We start from the raw sequence: 19,112 nt of genomic DNA on the forward strand, positions 1-19,112 counted from the left end.
AATACACATTAATTACACACATTAATTACACACATTAATTACACAATGATAGGGAACAAATTAAAGAAGACAAATAATTTCATTGATAATCACACAAATTGTCATTTTTTTAATACATAATATGAAAGAACAATATTCGTTTTCTTGTACAGTACACACACTGCAACATAATGCAAGAAGACACACCACACTCATCAATCATTTGACATTTACTTGAAATTACTCCTTTAGAGATGTCAAAAACTGCAATGAAAAAGCTTTTTAAAATTATGCTTAAAGGGTAAAAAGCACCTTTAGAATGAGAAACATTGATGAAGCACTGCTTTAGAAAGACAGCACAACTTAGCATAGCAGCTAAGTATATGTTAGGCAGACTTTGCCTTTAATAGTGACGGACGTATAAAACAATAAAAACAATCAAACACAGAAAAGCTGACACAGTCGCTTAAATGAGCTGCACCTCCAGCTTAAGGCACAAACAGGTGTGTGCAATAGAGAATGTTCATGTAGAGCAGGAATAGAGAGAGGAGCCCTAAATACTGGAAGTCATGATAGTGATTGCTGGTTGTAGTGCAGGTAATGATTAAGTTTAACTCCAATCACAGACAGTGTTTGGTGGATAAGCTGAAACATATGGATTCTTCTCTCTCTGTAGTCACTTCAGTGTAACTACCATAGAGCCCTGTGTTAGAGAGATATTGCTTAAAGGTAGCATGACACCATGACAGTCCCATTATAATGGCAAAATTAAACCGTTTCCCAATTTATATTGTTTCCTCCGTGTGATTAGAAACTTTCTAATTCATAATTAATCTTATATTTTGTGATGACTTGTTACAGGCTGATTAAATATGTCAGCATCAGATATCCCACACATTAACGTCTTGGTCCTGTCTGGTTAAGTTAACTTTGATTCCTGGTATAGTTCTAACACATTTCTGTGTACTGAGTACTCATAAGAATAGATATAAACACCCAACAATAATTTAAAACCTGAATGCAACACGAATGTTCAAACACAGAGTAAAGAAATGCAATTGTTATGTAAAAACAATATTTACTTTATAGCTATATTTGGATTTCTCGTCCCAGAATCAAATAAGATTGAGGAAAAGATTCACCAGCAAAGCCGGAAGTGAATATTATGCTCTGTCACAGTGAGCTGTCTTTTAAACATGCGGACTGCAGAGCTGCTGAACATAAACGACTTAATGATTACATCACTCCCACTGAGGAAAACGCAGGGAAGTCCTGCATTCACACTGTGTAGTCTAGATCAGCATTCATCTTATTGTACATGTCGTATATAGCATCAACAGTTGCAGAGAAGTTGATGAGAAATTTTCTGATTTTTTCCAAGCAGTCCTCTTCCTTGACATCCCGACCCTTGGAGAGGGCTCTCAGGAAATCGGACTTATACGGAGCAGCAAAAAGAGCCGCCTATAAGAACAAGCACAGATTTTACTCACAAGCCTACGCGTCTAATGAGCTTATGACACATTTATTGTATAAAGAAAATTTTTGTAGCTACTTTGAATGCACCTTGAACAGTTGTTGCACAAACCAGCCGTGATATCTTTTAAGTGCTATTTCATAGGCTTTGGTGACATTGACTCGGATAAGGTTTGGATTGTTCTCGTCCTTTTCACCGTCCACCAGGCTCTGAAGGAAAACTTGGATGAATTTTAGACCCCTTTTGGACAAGAAGACATGCACAGTGATTATGGACGAGGACTTTTCTCAGCTTGACGAAGCAAGTGCAGCACAACAGTCTAAAACAGGGATGTCAAACTCATTTTACATCGACGGCCACATTAAGTGGCATTGACAGAAGAGTGAAACTCCACTTTCTGTCAATGTAAGGACTTTTAACTACACAGTCAGTCCCTAAGATATATTAATAAAAGATGAAGAAGTGTTGTTTCAATAGAAAATCTCAGTTTTTATAATGATAAATGTGTAAAATTACAGAAAAAGTTCTGCTAGCACTCTGGGCTCAGAGTGCTAGCAGAACTTTTGCCGTGGTATGAATGGCTGTTGGGGATTCTTTATCAACAGGAAAAGATGTCAAATTGATAGTTGAAAGTATTTTTAAAACAACATTTTAAAATATAGTTAAAAGTTTAAAATATATGCCCTCCTTCATGTTTTAGAAAATCATCCACCGGGCCTACTTGGAGTCTTTGCTGGGCTGATTCTGGCCCCTGGGCCTTATGTTTGACACCCCTGGTCTAAAATGTAGAGTTTCTCACACCTTTTTAGCCACATAAGTGCCAAAGTTGCTCCAACTTTGGGCCATTCTCCTCCATGCATGTCCTTCTCTGCCTCCAAAATCTGCTGGAGAGTCTTGAACCGTCCGGGGTTGCTATCATAAACAGACTTGATTTTCTGTTAAATAAAACAGTTATTGTATCATTGTATCATCCATTAGCAATGTAGAAGTCAAGGGCCATACTTACTGTGATGTTACCCGATATGTCAGCCTTGATCGGTGCGAAAATAGTAGAGCCGAGGCAGTCTGAGGAGGAATATTTACACAGGCTGTGACTCGCAATTAAAGAAGTCAAAACTTATTTCCCCACACATGTGAACGAAAACTACGGAGCTCATATGAGATGATGAACATTCTCTTTGGAGGTAATCAACATCTCCTACTAATTAACACAAAAGCTAAATTTGAATCTGTATTAAACTTGACTTAAACTCCGGTTTGAATGCACAGGATCATCTGTGGGGACTTATGAACAATCTCACAACCCCTTTAGAAGTTAGATTTTTTTAATTATAGCTGTCCTTCATGATTACAATGGAATCCCAAGAGCTTAATCTCATGTTTGCTATTTGACCTGTCCGTACTTGTAGACTGTTGAACAGTAATGTCTTTAAAAATCTAAGTGGTTTACACATTTGTCCCCGATTTGTTTCTGAAAGCAGACACAAATCCCTTTGGAGTTGCATCAGGCATCTGGTTTTTAAAAGAACTGAAAACGACCAAATCAAATAAATAGAGCTGTGTGCTGTGGCGACCCCTCGTGAATAATGATATAGCTTTAGTAAAATGATGGAAAAAGCATGTGCAAAGTGCCAGTGGTTTTTCTGCACCCTCTGGTTAAAAGTTTTAAGCCTGTGTAACCTCTGACCGCACCCTGCATCAGTGCTGCACGGCAGGTATGTTGTAGGGTGACAGGTGAGCATTGAATCTACAACTATGATTATAAATAAATAAAGTGCAGGATTGTTTAGTGAACATTCATTAAGAAAGTGTTTTTCCTTTGTTTTCCCACCAGTGACAGGTCAAAATGTCTGCGGTGACAAAAATCTGCTGTTGGACAGCGAGTATCAGACACATCACAGTGTTATCATTTGGTATCTGTTAATTAGGCAATGCTGAGTGAATAGTAATAATGAACAACAAGACATCTCGAGTGCGGACCTCACATGGCTCATGGCTGACCTGCTAACACAACAGACAGCCTTTAGCTCTTGAGCTGTTACTGGAAACTACCCATGACTAAGCCTTTTCTATTGTGCAATGCAGTGTAATGCATCGCCACAACACTAATGGCATCATTTAATGTTTCAGATCCCTTTAATTTCCATACACTCCACGGGGAAAAGGTTTTTGTACTAAATATTGGACTTCTGAAACTAATTATTTATTATTTATTACTAATAACAAGCATAAAGTAAAACTTACTAATTGAAATGACTCAGAATGATTTGAGGCAAAGCCATGATGACATTTTACTACTAACTTTTACTACTACAGGTTAAATAACAAGTCTCTATTTAGATATAAATAAAAATAAAATACACTGGTGTGTTGAAACAAGACTAACAGGAGAGTGAACGTGCCAGTGGAGTGAAGTCTATTAGGACACTAATTAGGGAAGAGAGTTTCAGACACCTGTGTGAATGTACTATGAGTGTGCGGGATGGTAATGGCCTGTAGGAAAGTTGGCTCAAAAATTTCTGGGTCAGGAAGAATAATGGTGACAAGGAGGAAAGAGCCTAATATCGACATCAGACTTGGTTCATCTCAAGGGTGTCACGTGGCAAATTCAATGGAGGGACTTTGGCATATTAATAGAGAATGAAGCCGCACAAAGATGCCCTGGCGCACTGCGGCACCGGTGAATGGGCATGGGGAACTCAACACCGTACTAATCAATTTTCACAACTTAAAATCCAGGCCAGTGGAGTAAATTATGCATGCTAAAGGATTGTGGACAGGTTGGTGGAGAGAAACACGATCCAGAAAAGATTATCATTAGGAAGAGCAACATCGTTTTGTTAAACGAGATGGAAGTGTTGTGACAGATTTATCCTCACCACAAGTTCAGTGTTTAATAATCAGACAAATTCCAAATGAAGATTCACAGCAGTGGAAAAAAACACGTCCATTGCATGGGTGGTAATTTTAACGTAAACTGCACATTTTGTGCCTAGTGGACCAGTTTAACAGTCCTGGAAGTATAAAGCACGATCGGTCCGTAGCATTAATCTGGAAGCCTTTGAGAGGTTAATCATAAACCACCACAACTATACATTTTCCCTGCTGTCATCTATTTTTAAAATTCACAACTTCATTTGCAGTCCCATTAATGTAGTCTCCCCTGTGTCACACTGTGGAAACTTCACTTACCAAAGAATGGTGGAAGGTATGACACAGCTTCCAGAAACGGTCTTGTTTCCACTTGTCTGTCAGCTGGCAGCTGTCTGAATTGGTGCTCCATTAGCAGAGCCATCTCTTTAGTCCGGATACACTCCTAACTGTTGAAATGATAGCAACAGGCTGTCAGTCCTCCACTGCAGCTTCACAGTGATAGGAGGAGGAGAACACACACACACACGGAGGAGAGAGAGGAACAGAGAGAGAGAGAGAGAGAGAAAGAGAGAGAGAGAGAGGAACTGAGAAATCTTCTTCTTCACACACAAGACACACCACAACACACACACACACACCACACACACACACACACACACACACACAGATCTATTCACACACACACTAACACAGATAAATCTCTCTCACACACACACATAGAGAAACCTCTCTCTTTCTCGCCCTTACACACACACACACAAACACATCTCTCTTTCTCTCTCTTACACACACATGGAAGTCACCTACACTGAACTCCTGGCTGCAGAGGAGCTCATGTGATCGACATGTTAGTGATAGGTCCGGGCCATCGCCACCTGCCGGGGTAAGAGGGCGGATAAACGGTACCAGACAGAAGAAACAAGTCCAGAGTAAACAGCACCTGATGTGCTCCATCAGCTGACACTGGTCTTCCTCTGCGTTTAATCGCATGTGCTGCTTTGCTGCCAACTAATGGAGTCTGGTGGAATATCGCTCTTTGGTTCCACTTAATTTATCTGTTTATCTGTTAGTTAGTTATAGTTATCCCGGGATTCGTGCAAGCATATAACAACTATGTAATATCTTACTGTAAGAGACAGACAAAATAGTATCACACATGAACTCCGCAGTTTGGTATTTTACGTAGATTATTTTATTTTAGTCCTTTTTAGTTTTAACATTTTGTGTTAAATGTAGTTTAGTTTGCAGAGTAGGTTTGCTAGTTCTTATTGTTAATTATTAGTTTCATGTAAGTTCTAATTAATATTAATATTATTAATATCAGTGGTAGTAATAGTATTAGTGGTAGTATCAGATAGATGTGTCGAATCATATCTAATGAAAATTTAAAGGAAAGTTACAAAATTTCAACACACTGACCGAAGAGATAATCACATAAAATCATGACTTATCGACGACGACAAAGACAAAGAAAATTCAGTGGCGGAAACAAACTTCCAATTATGCGTTTCGCGTTTTCCGCCGCTAACTAAATTTGACCTTCACTTCATCCCGTAGCGTATGAGTAACTAGGAAGTGTATGTATCGGTAACTAAGGAAAGCTGTAGTGAGTAAATTTGAGCTTTCCTTGTTTGAAAGCAAAACGTCGATTTTTTTTATTAAAAGCCAAGGGGAGGCAATCCAAGGTAGCACCGAGAGGTAAAGTGGCTGCTATCGGTGTAGCTAAACGCTCCTTATATCCGAGTGCAGACGGGTAGTTGGAGCTGGTAGTCTTTTGTTCTTATTGTTTTCTTTATGGCCATGAAATTATAATTTTTTCATGGGCAGATCACCTATAACAGTGGAGATATTGAGCTGTCTTCGGCGTCAGTATTTGTTAAGTAACTAGTTACTTTAAAAAAGCAGCATTAGTGAATATATGATGGGGCCAAGAGACCTTTGACTTGTGATGTCTGCATTCGTGCATACTGACTGGCTACATGCCCTAATGAAACTATGTCTCCACTGTTATTTTTAGCAAATTTAATATCAAGCTTTCATTTGTGCTAACTGTTCAGGTTCATGGCTCTGCCGACACTTTCGACCCGTGTGCCCAGTCGATCTCGGGTCTTGGCCGACCAGCTGGCCCGGCAGCGGGAGCAGGAGGCCCGGTGGCGGCAGCAGTGGGAGCTGCATGCTCAGTACTTCAGAGAGCAGAGCATCCGCAGCCAGAAACAGACGGTGTGGAGCTCCCGTCAATCCTACCAGCAGAGGTAACTTCCTCCAGCATAGATGCTCTCACTCACACGGTCTCCGAAACGTTACACAAATATTGAAGCAATCCAACTAAATAACTACACATTGCTTTATATTTGGTGATTTTATTTTTGTTGCCTCCTTTCATTTTCTTGTCATTAATTTTACATGATTTCCATAACGTACTCCAGCATTATCATCCTGTTTCTCCTTTATTGCCCTCGGAGATGGCTCTGTAAGTAATCACGCCATGTCATATATAAGTTTTGTGTTATAAAAAAAGTGATAGTACTTGACACTACTCCCTACCTATGGCAAAACTAGGCTAACCTTTATGTTGAAGTCTCGATTTTACAACAGCCAGATTGGTCTCATCTCAGGCTGGGAGCAGACTGACGGCCAGACCCCGGCACTTTAAAAGTGATCAGAAAAATCTTAAAATCTAAAACCTACAGTAATCCAGTGTGGTGAAGCCAGGATAATCCTGGAAATACCATAAATACTGAAATTACAATAAATAAATGTTTTCATGAATTTCTTTGGACTATTAGAATATGCTGGTATGCTAAGAGAAGTAGTGTTCAGTTGTTTGTTGTATTGTGAGTATACCATAGTGTATCTTCCTTTAAATCTGTGTAATAACATATATATATATGTATGTATGTCATATTTGTTTGTCTGTATAAATTAGTTTAAAAATAGATAAATAGCCTTATGTTATTATATTTACTGTGTTGCTCTTTGTCATCAGTTGACAAAAATGCTAGTATTTATTTAATTTTTTTACCCAAGCATTTTTCTTCTTTTTGTTTTCAGTATGTCAGCATACCATAAAGACAGACTGAAGGAAGAAAAGAAAGCCAGCTTGGAGCAGCGCAGGAATCGACTCAGGGTAATGCTGCAAGAGGAGCAAAACCAACTTGAGGCAGAGCTCCGAGAGATGGTGCCCGACAGGAGCACGTTGGCAAGTCAGTTGGTGCAAAAAAGTGAAGAGCTTCGCACGGCAAGAGAAGACAGAAGAAAGAAAGTTGGTGGAATATTGCCCCATAAATATTCACCACAGTGTTGTGCCATGTAAGTTTGCAATCCCCGTTCATTTTTTTTTGTCATGCCTAGCTTGCACAGGAGCTGCTGAGGGAGCACTGGAAGAGAAACAACCAAGAACTGAGAAAGGTAGGCAAGTTTAAACTATTGATGCAAATGTGACAAGTTGCCGAGCCCCATACCTCAGACCTCGAGGTGTTACCACTGATGAAGTGTTTGACGGCTTCAGGAATCTAGTGACCACCCCATACGTCTAGAGAGTTCACCAAGTAGAGGAAACAGACACTTTTTGTCAAGACATCCATTTGATCTGGAAACCTATATGGCCTGTGATGCAGATATTCCATGACTTTCTGTTAACCTGATTCCAGTGTTGACTTAAGAAAAAGAAATGTTCTGGTATCCCTTCCACCCAGGGTCAAGGTCATCAGTATCTCTGTCTCAGCTTTGTCACAACTCACTCTTTCAATCTGTCTGCAGCTGGAGTCAGGATTACATAAAGATCACGTTGTCAGCCAATGGCAGGAGCAGATATCTGAGAAGAAACAGGTAGGTGGATCATTCCAGGCACCAGACAAAGTCAGTTCTGTTCTCTTCAGTGTTTTAATAACTTTGATAGCCAGTATTGAAGAAGTTGCTTCAGTACTTCATAGTATAGCCCTTCTCAGGCCGGTGTTGACACATATGACCCACAAGTCATTATCTTTTTATGTGGCCAAGTTTTGATGTAACACATCTATTTTTAATTGAACAGTGCTCGTGTACTCTGTGAGCACAGTATCACGGCCGCAACCTACTCTGGTCAGCCCCTCAAAGGTGGTGCATAATTAAGAAAGCTTTGACACTTACTGTAAGTGACCCAGCTTGTCAAACATGCAGAAAGAAGTGGCGTACCAGGAGGAGACGAGACGCTTTGAAAACGAGTACGAGAGGACCAGAAGAGAAGCTCTGGAGAGGATCAAACAAGCGGAGGAGAAAAGGAAAGACGAGGAGCGTAGGAGAGGGGAGGAGCTACGCAAGCAGATGGAAGAACTGAAGCTGAGAGAAGAAGAGGTATTCAGAGCATCAGCAAACAATTTCTTCTGTGCAAAACCACCTTTGCAGACTTTTTTTTTTGTAAACAAGATTATTTTTTCTTTTTCTCTTACAGGCCACTCGTCTGAAAAAGGAGCAAGAGGCTCTACTGTTGCAGCAGTGGGAGCTGGAGAAGATAGAGGAGGACAGGAGGAAGGCGGAGGAGCAGAGGAAGAAGTTTGAGATCGGGTATGTGAAGCTTATTCTCCAGATGACCAAACAAAAAGAGTGGTATGATACTTCTATCTACCGAGGTACTTTACATATGGGATTCATGTTGCACTAGGCGTTTCTTGATCCGTCAGTATCGAGCTCAGCTGACAAGAAGAGCCCAGCAAGTGCAGGAAGAACTGGTAAATAATTTTTTTTACCTGCAGATTTTACTGTGTGATCATCCAGATAACTTCCCCAGACCTTTTCTTTGAAATCCTTTTTACAACACCAGGAGGCCGACCGTAAGATCCTGGCAGCCTTGCTTGAAGGAGAGGAGGAGGACAGGAGGCTGGAGACTGCAAGAAGGGAAAGAGCTGTCGCTGATGCAGCCTGGATGAAACGCGTGATTGAAGAGCAGCTGCAACTGGAGCGTGAGAGGGAAGCTGAGTTTGAAGTCTTACACAGGTGAGTGCCAAGATTTAGTAAGCCTCAACTCTCCAGAAAGGTGCACATGCGGCTCTGTGAATACAAATCAATGCATCCCATTTGTTCGTAGGGAAGAAGCTCAGCATGTTTGGGAGAAACGAGAAGTTCAGTGGGAGAAAGAGAGGAAAGCCAGAGAACGGCTCATGCATGAGGTAAATTTCTCTTGGAGTAAAACTTGCAGTAAAGCTTAAAGATGTGAGTTCAAATAAAAGTTGTCCTGTTTTGGGTTTTTCCTGTCTTTTTTGATAAGGTGCTTGTGGAGAGACAGCAGCAGATAGAGCTGAAAATACAGAAGAACCGTGAGGCTCAGGAGGAATCTCTAAAGAGACGAGAAGAGCTTATCAAGGAGCTTGAGTGGGAGAGGAAATTCAGACGTCGGGAAAAGGAGCAAGAAGAGGGCCGAAGGACAGCGCGGATGCAAGAGATAAATGCTCAGGTTGGATACATTTTATTTTGTTTTTTATGGGAGGGGGTTCCCAGGTTTATTTCCCCAACTACGCATTAACCTCCTAGGACCTGGCGTCCACATATGTGGACATCACATTTTGGGTTATTAAGACCAAAATACTCAATTTTGCTCTATAAGGGCCTGATATCTACTTACAAGGACATTATACTGCTACTGTTCGATCGAAATTTTATACGAATATCCTCATTTGTGGCTCTCATTTTTCTTAGAAACAAAAAAAGGTAAAAAATATATATATATATATCTGGTAAATCTTTGTTTTTACATTCATCAGGTCCCAATCAGCCCAAATATCAAAGAGAAATTAAAATTGCATGCCATGAAAGAGTTTGGTCTTAGGAGGTTAAATAAGAAATCATATGTGAAGTTGTTTGTGTTCATGTTATGTAGGTGGAGCAGCAACAAGAGGCGCAGTGGGAGGAGCGGTGTAGGAAAGAACAGGAGGAAGAGGAAGAACGGGAAGCCCTTCGAATCCAAGAAGAGGAGCTGAGGCTTGAGATGCAAAGGATCGCCAAGAAAGGATACCAGGACAAGGTGAAAGAAGAGTGAAGCAGCAGTATTCATGATTCCAAGCTTAAAATTGCTCTTTAATATTAAAATATGCTTGAAACCGTCTCTTTCAGATTCACAGCAGGCCACGATCAGCCTGGACATGAGAGACCTGCCAGACTGAAGTGAAGCCGAACATGAGCTGTTGTATTTTTTTCTGTTAGGAATTAGCCTTAAGGGATATTTCATGCTTTTTAAAACAGCCCTATGAAGACTTAAAGGCCATTTGTCACAGTATTTACGCTGTTGGTCAACACTGAGCATGAAGCATTATGTGTTGTCAAATGATTTCAAAGTGACAGATGCACAAAGAAACTCTCCGTCCAAATTCAGGACAAAAACGTCCAATGTTAAAGTTAAAATAAAAGCTCTCACCCATTGCAGTCTTTGAACACATCCTGTGGAAGCAGGCCTGCAGTGGAATTTGACTTTTGTTGTACATTAGTGTTTTTTAACAGCCAAAAGAAAACTTTGTCCTTTGAAAGGATAAAACGTAAAAAAAAAAGAAAGAAAAGAAAAGCAGGCCACATGTGCCTCCTGTCATGCCATATTGATTTAAATTCAATTTCTATTTGTTGGACTCGAATCGATTCGTCTCTGCTCTTAGAGCTCTTGAATGTCTATAAATTTTCTATTCTGTGTGTATTAAAGCTGTTGCAATCAAATCATTTGAGCATTTTGTATTTACAAACCACAACCAGTTATAGTTATAAATTAAGTTTATTTAGAAAATAATTATTTCCCCAAAATGCACCTTCTGCTGCATCACGCATCCCGGCACTCCATGCAAGCACAGAGATGGACGTTACTTAGAACAGATTTCAGAAGGAAAATGAAATCTGCAACACCTGGCGATGATGAACATTGGCTAGCACAGTATTACAGGATCCCATATGTTGCACATTACACACAAAACTAGCAGCAACAGAACGGAGCACAATACACATGGACATACATACAGTATGGTTACTAGCACTAAATATTAACACCAAGAGTGGCTGTAGTGTACAGTGCAATGGGTAGCCTATTAGAAACACACCAAATAATCCTAACTTGATGCAACAACATCTCGGTGCTAGTGAAGATGATAACTTGGCCCCTGAACAAGTGTTTCTTGCATTTATTGACTTGACAAATGGGCACACATAAATAGCTGCAGTAAGTGCACTGCAGACTGGATTACACTTGGGCAGGGAGCAGGTCATATTAATAACTTTTTTTTTCCCTCAGTGTAACAAACATTATCAGCATTGCGCTGAAACTGAAGTGTGCGTAAAGTCTTCAACTTATGGAAGCTAACAAAACCGTACGCTCGTATTTTTTTCCTTTTTTCATATTAAAACTTTACAGTGTAGTGATGCTTAAACAGTGCAATATATTAGAGGAAGCTCCTTTTGCTACAAGAGTGTTTGTAATAGCATCCAATGATAACGATTTCATGGCTCATTTATGGTTTTTCAGCATCCATGCATGGCTTTGGTTTGATAACACTGACGAGTATCATATCGATTTACTGTGCTCTTTGTCCTAATGCAAGGCATTAACTCTTTAATGATATTTTGTAATTCTAATTATCAAAGACAGAACAAGCTATTTCCCCAGCATGTTAGCTGGAAAGTCATATCCCCCCCCCCCATCAGAAAATGTGCTTCTACAAAAGCTGGCTAAGTTTCTGACTTTTCCCTTGACGCTAAGACTTTGTCTTTAAATATTGTCAATGCTTATTCATAAATAATTAAAAAACAAGGCATGCATATACCACATATACAAAAACAATAAAATAACTATAAATGCGTATAAAAACAAAACTGAGATGCTGACTTCTTTGCAGCCCTGTAAGTGCTGTTAGTTGGTATTTTCCTTTGTGGTGATGGTGACAAGCTGCTTGGCGGCCTTGGCAATGTCATAAGCACATTGGATGACCTGCTGGGTGACCAGCTGCATGTCCGGTCCTGGGCAGCCCTCCGAAGGCACCGCCTTCCGGCACTCGCCCTGGAGCCTGCACGCACTGGAGGTCAACAAGCGCAGAGAGCCTCTCACCGTCTCTGAACGCGGCTTCTGCAGAGGAAGATTAAATGATCTTAATAAACATAGAAAAAGTCTGCTCACAGGCCTCTTCAGAAAGGGGGTGCAGTGTGCATCCAGGTGTCAAATAACAAACAATAAGCAGATCCATTCTTTGCAAGAAAAAATCTATTTACCTTAGGAAATAGGGCAGCCATTTCTGTTACAGCCACATGTATTCTTTCTGAGCAGGGTATGAAGCTGTGAGATGAAAAGATTGAAGTCACAGTCAGAAAGTAAACTGAAAGTAACAAATACGATGGTTATAAAAGTGATACGAATGATCAATTAGCTAATCACCACTGCAATCAGGTTACTTTACAAAGTGGAGGTGCAATTTAGTTTTCAGAACACACCATGCACCATCATCATCGCCAGATTACCTACAAAACATGCCATTTAAAAGACATTTTAAACCTTGTAAGTAAACAGCACTTTAATTCTACAGTAAAAAACGTCAAGATCAAAAACAAATATGCTGTCAGCTATACGTCACTGCACAGATGCACCTTACCTTTTTTACCTAACTAAAGCAAAGTCAGTGCTTGAAGATAAAACATGAAATGAATTGATGTTTGAAACTAGGCACACTCAAGCATGCAGCACAATATGACAGAAAAAGAGACAGCTTGTTAGCAGGTGAGGCAGACCAGAAGAAGAAAGTGTCTGAGGGAGAGGAAAATAAAACTGTGCCTGGGAGGCAGGGACAGAAGCCAGAGTACCAGGAGGTGGGGTCGGGGGACCGGAGGCTGAGCGGCTGAAGGGGAGAGGGGGCCTTCTCAGCCCAGGGTACCAGAGTGCTGAAACATCCCAGGCTGTGCCTGAGCCGACGCACACCTTCACGCTCACATGGTCTGATGGCAGGAGTGATTGGTGGCGACACCAAAACAACATGATAACAACGGAGCAGAGAGGAAGTAGAGTGAGGAGGAAGAGTGACAAGAGCAGGACAAAAAAAAGGGGGAAATGACAGGGCTTACATGGAACTAATTATAACAGAGTAGCTATGAATGTAGGAGGAACTTGAGGTTTAAAATGAGAGCAAGGAAACGAAAGTTTAAAAAAAAACACACACATATATATATATATATATATATAAATCAGTTGCAGAACTCATAAAAAAACCCCAAAACCTTTCATCTCATTCTGACCTGTCATGTTTGTTCTCCTGAGCAGCTCGCAGCAACTCCTGGATATTCTTGGTGATCTGTTCGGTCTTGCGGATGACGTCCTCTGTGCTGGGAAGCGTGGGGTCAGAGTCCATCTCCAAATCATCAAGTTCAGGGATAGAGCTACCCTCCCCCAGCCAGCCACTGCTCCTCAGCCGCCCTCTCCTGCAGAACCTGCTAAGTGGGTGAAAAAAAACCCCAAACAACAAATCAAGCCCCCTGCAAAAACCTGTTTTTTTCCTATTGAACTGTACATGAAGACCACTTTGCCTCACTGACTTCTGGGTGATTTTCTTACCCCGAGTCATCCATCTCCGAGTCATTGAATGTGTTGTCATAGTCACTTTCTGGCATGCTGCTTTGCTTCTCCAATTTTGAAGCCTGGGAGGGAAGAAAGAACAATATGAGAGAGATCCAGTAGTACTCACGGCAAAACCCAGCAGCAACTGTGGTGAAAATACATTTTCTTCATCTAAAAAGCAAAAACATAAGACTCATCTGTGTGCTGTGCCAACATGAAACTGCACAGCCACATCAAAGTGGAGTATAAACAAGTAAAGGTGATGCAGAGGACTGAATCAAACAAGCCAGTAAAGCTGTAAAGCAAAAGCACATCTACAGTTTAAAGATTTCACATTAGTAGAGCAGATTATGCTGAGATCATATCATTTATTTGCATTAGTATGACACTTGTTACCTTTCCTAATACCTTATGAAACCTCTTGAAATGCCAAAGCAAGGCTGGATTTACATGTGACATTTGAAAACAGCCACACAGAAAGCAACAAACCCTAAAACGTTACTTTACAAGTGCGGCACAAGCTTTTCTCCTCCAAAATAAAGACAAGTAAACCCCAGAGGGCCCACACTTGCATATGTGAAGTCAGAGCTCAGTGGTGCATGCCACACAACATAGGCACGCTATCTTCATACCATATAGGGTTTGCTGTGATCTGATAGCGTGACTTAACTTTATGCAAATTCACACTCAACGCTACATCTAAAAAAAAAAAACAGGAAGTTCACTGTACTACACAACATGTTCATACTCTGACAGTCTGCGTTCAAGAGTCTGAGCAAAATCCTCTCTGTGCATGCAATACTAAATGCAGCACATTGTGGGATTATCTCATGCTTACATAAATTGTCCTCTTAGAAGATGATCAATCGCTTCACACTGCAAACCACTCACAGATTTCCACTGTTTGGTTGTCAGAGAAGTAAAAGCAAAGTAGCTAAGATTTTGTAAGAAACAGGGCAGAAGGAAACTTTGTCTTATTCTTAGAGTATTTCAAATGAAAAAAAAAGTCCAACTAAAACAATATATAATGTGCAATTTCTTTCCTTTGTCTTCACGTAGATTGCTAAAATACTTTAATATCGTCTCATATACCAGTTTCTAGAACACAAAAAAAGCAGCGCTGCATGACAAGCACAGATTTCTGCTCAATACTCAGCAGTGACGCAGAGGTTTTGCCTTTACAAAACCCCACGAATTCCATTTGTTTAGTAGGACAATGAGGATGATGCTGATGAAGGCAGGTATCTGGCGGTGAGGACAGCCGATGGAAGGATGGCTCATGCAGGGCAGATAAAGAGCAGGAGAACAGAGGATGAATGGGTAGAATTGGGCTCCGAGGAGATTTGCGGCGTCCCGCGAGACGCAGACCGAGTTAGGATGTACTTAACCTTTTGAGCACTGTCGTCCTTCGACCAACACAAGGTGGATGGAAATGAGGGAAGGGATGAAGAGGTGGTCACAAAAGCGCCCCTTTCCGTCTAAAGACAGGGTTCAAATCATAATGTAACACAGACACACACACACAGATTTCTTAAAATGAAAAGACCTGTTTATACGGACTTACAAAAAAGCTGAATGGATATTAAAAAAATACTGTGTATGGACTGGAGTCGATGCAAAGCTGTGCAAAGCCTGTGAGCACTGAATTCAAAATAATAAAAGTCTTTCTTAGCTTAGGATAAATCAATAGTACAAAGACAATGCAATGGAGCTTAATCCTCCTATTTTTATTCCCTGAGCTCCACTGTTTCCTTTCGGTGTACAGTGCTTTAAAAAAACATATCACTGAATAGCCTGGAAACGAGCTGATAAAGGGAAAAAAAATATCAGAAACTATAAGTCACAGGCTTGGATTAAAACCAAACAGAGCAGATGGAAAGTTAAAGTGAGTGTGTAAATGTATCGTGCATTACAAAAACACAGAGTATTTGTATGGCAGTTTAATACTTTATCAACATAAAAAACACAGTACAAACCAACACAAACCATGACAGCATGTTTCTGCGTGTACAACTAAGTCTTGTCTAGCAAAAAAATAAAAAAGGCAGCACTCCCATTAACAACAGATGTTTGCAGATGTGTGTGTTATTAAACTGGACACATATTGCGATTGCTCTGGCTCTATCTAACATTGCATCGCATTGTGGTTTTTAATGAGTCAGTCTTTGAAGAAGCCAAAAATTAAAAAAAAAAAAACCCAAAACAAAACAAAATAAAACGTGCGTAGTGGAAAATGAGTAAGGAGAGACACAAACACAGGCAGGGGAAAACGTCTGCAGACAGGATGAAGACATGAGGGACAGTCACTGAGTGGAAATGGCAAAGGAGAGCAGGGAACAGGTCTTACTTACATGAGTTGGGAAGGATTGAAGGGTGGGGATTCCCTCCTCTGAGTAAGGAGTTTCCCCTTTAGGGAGATAGGGCTTCAGGCCTGAGCCGGTCTCATACATAGACATGGGCCGACTGGCCCGTGCAGACTGCCGGCGTTTCAGGGCAGAGGGACTGGAGGGGTCAGGGTAGTCTGTACCGCTGGGGATCTGATAGATATTGGTAGTGACCTGCCGCCTGAGAGAGGTGTTCTCGCTTTGCAGAGATTGCAGCTGGAAGAGATGTCAGTAATACACTAAGAGGGGCGCTTAGCTTTAATGCCGCTGTTTCTCTAGATAGCACTATTTAAATTTTGATAGATTGTTGCCGCTCCTACTGCCAAGGTTATAATTTGGCAGAAACCACCAATCTTTCCAGATACAGAGTTTGAAACATGTTCTTTTCTGGCACGTCACCAATATACAAAACCTGAAGCTGTTTTCACAACTATGAATGAATTATAAAAAAAAAAAGTCCATAGCTATGAAGAGAATGCTCGCTCAAAGCTCTGATAGATTTTCATCACAACACCCCTCCTATAGAAAAGTGTCTTGCTGAGTACCCTTCACTAATCATTACTAACCATTGCCATTCATATTCAAACAGCTTTAGATTCTGTTTACTTGACGACAGTATCCAGTAGTTAAGTATCTATAGCGCAGGGAAATTCAAATTCAAGGTCTCGTCTGAAACAGCATCAAAGGAATAACATGAATTTTGGTTTGGGTGGATTCTTTTTGCCTATCAGTGCAAAGCTCAAGATAAGCAAGCAAAAGATCATTGTACAGGTAAGAAACACAGGTGCAGTTCAAGTCAAAGATTCAGCTGCAAGGAAAGGTTCGTGAACACTTTGGAATAATCATGATTGCTGCATGAAAAAACTAATAAACATGGTCTGATCTTCACCCAAGTTCCAATGATAGACCAACACAATCTGACGAAACCAATTAAAAAACAAAAAAAACAAAAAAAACACTCCCTCCCAGTATAAGCAGGAAAAAGTAAGTGAACCTCTATGACACAGATTTCTCCAGAAGTACTTTAAGTCACGTGATCCAAGTCAGTCTATGAACAATATCTAGGAGGAATATAGAGGTTTAGGAGGACTAGAGGTGGACAAAGCTGGAAAATACTACTAAAGCATGGATGAAAAAACAATTTGGCTTAAATTAAACAGAAAAAGTATGGTGAAGAGAGCATCATGGTTTGGGAATGCTTTGCTGCCTGAGGGTCTGCAGGCTGAGGTTCAATGACGTAACAAGGCAATGGAGACAGACTAATTGAAAAAGAGGACAAGGTTTTTCAGGTTTTTGAAAATGCTTCAACCTTTTCAGATGTTTGCTCTTCTTCTTGCACCTTGGGTGAAGTTGTCTCAGAAACCTTTACCCTGTTTCCCCACCTTTTTCAAAGATCAGGTGAGAATCTGACTTAACCCAGATAAGATGTTGTAGCACAGCCCAATGCAGGCTGTTCAAGATCTTCCAGAAATCCTGATGAACTTCCGAAGAAACTGTCCAAAATTCCTCAATGTTGTGCAAATCTCATAAGAAGCTACAGGAAACACCTGCTAGAAACTATGGTTGGTAAAGGAAGTTCAATAACATTAAAGAGTTCACTTATTCCCCCCCCCAAAACCTGAAGTAAGTGCTAACTCGGTGTCAACGAAAAATACAACAGTTTGTGTATTTTTGTTGCATTTGTGGAGAGTCATTGTGTTGGTCTATACCTGTGACTGAAATCATTATCGGACCACATTTTATAGCTTAACCAATGCAGAAATCCAAAGCTTTCCACGGTTCTTCTTCCAGGTTTACAGCACTAACAGACTGACTCAGGAATTATAAAGGGATTCAGGGATGCTCTAAACATCAAGATTTGATCAGGAATACACTGGCCTTAAATACTACAACTACTTTAAAACTGTGATGAAGATTAATAGCGATAAAGCTAAAGATTGTGCTTATGTGATCACGAACTGATATTTAAATATAAAAAGCTAACAAAATAAGAAACACTTGTACTTTTGAAACTACAAGGTACAACCACAGTAAGCCAAGAAAAGCCACAGTGCTGCACGTTTTATCTAAATGATGCTGTGTGCTACAGTTTACTGCAGGGGGAGAAACAACAGCAGACTGAGTGCAGCTACGTGAATGCTCTAGATGCTCTTCATCAGCTCTAAAAGTAAAACGACAACATTGTAACATCACTGTTACTTTACCCTGGGTAAACTTTATACCAGGTTTACTTTACCAAATAAGTAAATAGTAACTTAATAACTTCCAATTTGGTTTAGTTTTAGCAAGCTAAAACTGTATAAATCTCAAATGTCTCCCATTAAATCATCAGTTGAGTGTAACAGTATAAGGTGAGGTGTTCTGTGAAAAATAGCAGAACAAAAAATCCACATGTGCTAAAGTATGTTCCCCCAAACAGCTGGAAATCATCCAAAAACATTCATTGCAGTAAACACAGTATATATGACAAAGCAAGGCACACACATACAATTTCAGTTAGTCACTGTGTATTATCAAAGGGATTAAAAACAAAACAAAACAAAACAAAAACAAAAAAAAACACCATCATCAATTATATCATGCTTTTTCTTCAAACATGCTTGTTAGTAACATTAGACCGGCTTTAACTTTAATTTATAAATTAGGTGGGGAAAGTGACCTTGGTGTTAAACCAAAACACACACACACACAAAAAGGAAAAAAAACAAAACAGAAATCTCTGGTTTACATTCAGACTCTGAAAATTGAACATGCTGGCCATAACAGAGGGTGGACCAGCAGGGTGTCACAGCAGCCTTATCGTACCACAGAGCATTCCTATTCAGGTGGTTCGGCCGTGATTACTAAACACAGGCTG

At 40.3% G+C, this 19,112-nt stretch overlaps 3 protein-coding genes across 14 annotated transcripts in view; 1 reads left to right on the forward strand and 2 right to left on the reverse strand.

The window, feature by feature from the left end:
* On the reverse strand, nt 1-5,697 carry gltpa (glycolipid transfer protein a). Of its 2 annotated transcripts, none has more exons than XM_042227675.1 (6): nt 5,135-5,697; nt 4,646-4,773; nt 2,460-2,518; nt 2,255-2,379; nt 1,543-1,693; nt 1-1,440 (listed from the first exon to the last, which is right to left on the reverse strand). In XM_042227675.1, exons 2-6 carry the CDS (start codon nt 4,746-4,748, stop codon nt 1,258-1,260), a joined length of 621 nt encoding a protein of 206 aa, XP_042083609.1. In that variant the 5' UTR covers nt 4,749-4,773; nt 5,135-5,697; the 3' UTR covers nt 1-1,257. The 2 variants fall into 2 exon arrangements, with proteins under 2 accessions (XP_042083609.1, XP_042083608.1); XM_042227674.1 differs by having other exon boundaries at nt 2,255-2,388.
* Nucleotides 5,698-5,880: 183 nt separating this feature from the next.
* On the forward strand, nt 5,881-11,002 carry LOC102309155 (trichoplein, keratin filament binding). The gene is made up of 13 exons (XM_005940186.3): nt 5,881-6,025; nt 6,385-6,579; nt 7,379-7,589; nt 7,679-7,735; nt 8,087-8,155; nt 8,486-8,659; nt 8,757-8,869; nt 8,967-9,033; nt 9,126-9,298; nt 9,390-9,471; nt 9,570-9,755; nt 10,179-10,322; nt 10,412-11,002. Exons 2-13 carry the CDS (start codon nt 6,389-6,391, stop codon nt 10,442-10,444), a joined length of 1,500 nt encoding a protein of 499 aa, XP_005940248.1. The 5' UTR covers nt 5,881-6,025; nt 6,385-6,388; the 3' UTR covers nt 10,445-11,002.
* Nucleotides 11,003-11,038: 36 nt separating this feature from the next.
* The window catches only part of git2a (G protein-coupled receptor kinase interacting ArfGAP 2a), a 17,686-nt gene continuing 9,612 nt past the window's right edge, over nt 11,039-19,112 (reverse strand). For 2 of the 11 annotated variants that reach the window (XM_014339347.2, XM_005940190.3), the window contains 6 exons: nt 16,223-16,471; nt 15,260-15,349; nt 13,869-13,951; nt 13,553-13,744; nt 12,539-12,602; nt 11,039-12,395 (listed from right to left, as the gene is read on the reverse strand). In XM_014339347.2, the coding sequence (XP_014194833.1) occupies nt 12,183-12,395; nt 12,539-12,602; nt 13,553-13,744; nt 13,869-13,951; nt 15,260-15,349; nt 16,223-16,471 (891 nt within the window). In that variant the 3' untranslated portion in view covers nt 11,039-12,182. The other 9 variants (XM_014339349.2, XM_005940191.3, XM_005940188.3 and 6 more) reach the window with 8 other exon arrangements.

The sequence above is a fragment of the Haplochromis burtoni genome, unplaced genomic scaffold, assembly GCF_018398535.1.
Source record: "Haplochromis burtoni strain Fernald_Lab_line unplaced genomic scaffold, NCSU_Asbu1 Contig_276, whole genome shotgun sequence".
Taxonomy (NCBI): Eukaryota; Metazoa; Chordata; class Actinopteri; order Cichliformes; family Cichlidae; genus Haplochromis; species Haplochromis burtoni.

Coding starts and splice junctions, on each gene's coding strand:
- gltpa (XM_042227674.1), bottom strand. CDS start 4,748: ATGGCTCTGCTAATGGAGCACCAATTCAGACAGCTGCCAGCTGACAGA. Junction 1,694..2,254: donor GCACTTATGTGGCTAAAAAG/GTGTGAGAAACT, acceptor CTTGTCCAAAAG/GGGTCTAAAATTCATCCAAG. Junction 1,441..1,542: donor TTGTGCAACAACTGTTCAAG/GTGCATTCAAAG, acceptor TTGTTCTTATAG/GCGGCTCTTTTTGCTGCTCC.
- LOC102309155 (XM_005940186.3), top strand. CDS start 6,389: ATGGCTCTGCCGACACTTTCGACCCGTGTGCCCAGTCGATCTCGGGTC. Junction 6,580..7,378: donor CGTCAATCCTACCAGCAGAG/GTAACTTCCTCC, acceptor TTTTGTTTTCAG/TATGTCAGCATACCATAAAG. Junction 8,870..8,966: donor AGGAAGAAGTTTGAGATCGG/GTATGTGAAGCT, acceptor ATGTTGCACTAG/GCGTTTCTTGATCCGTCAGT.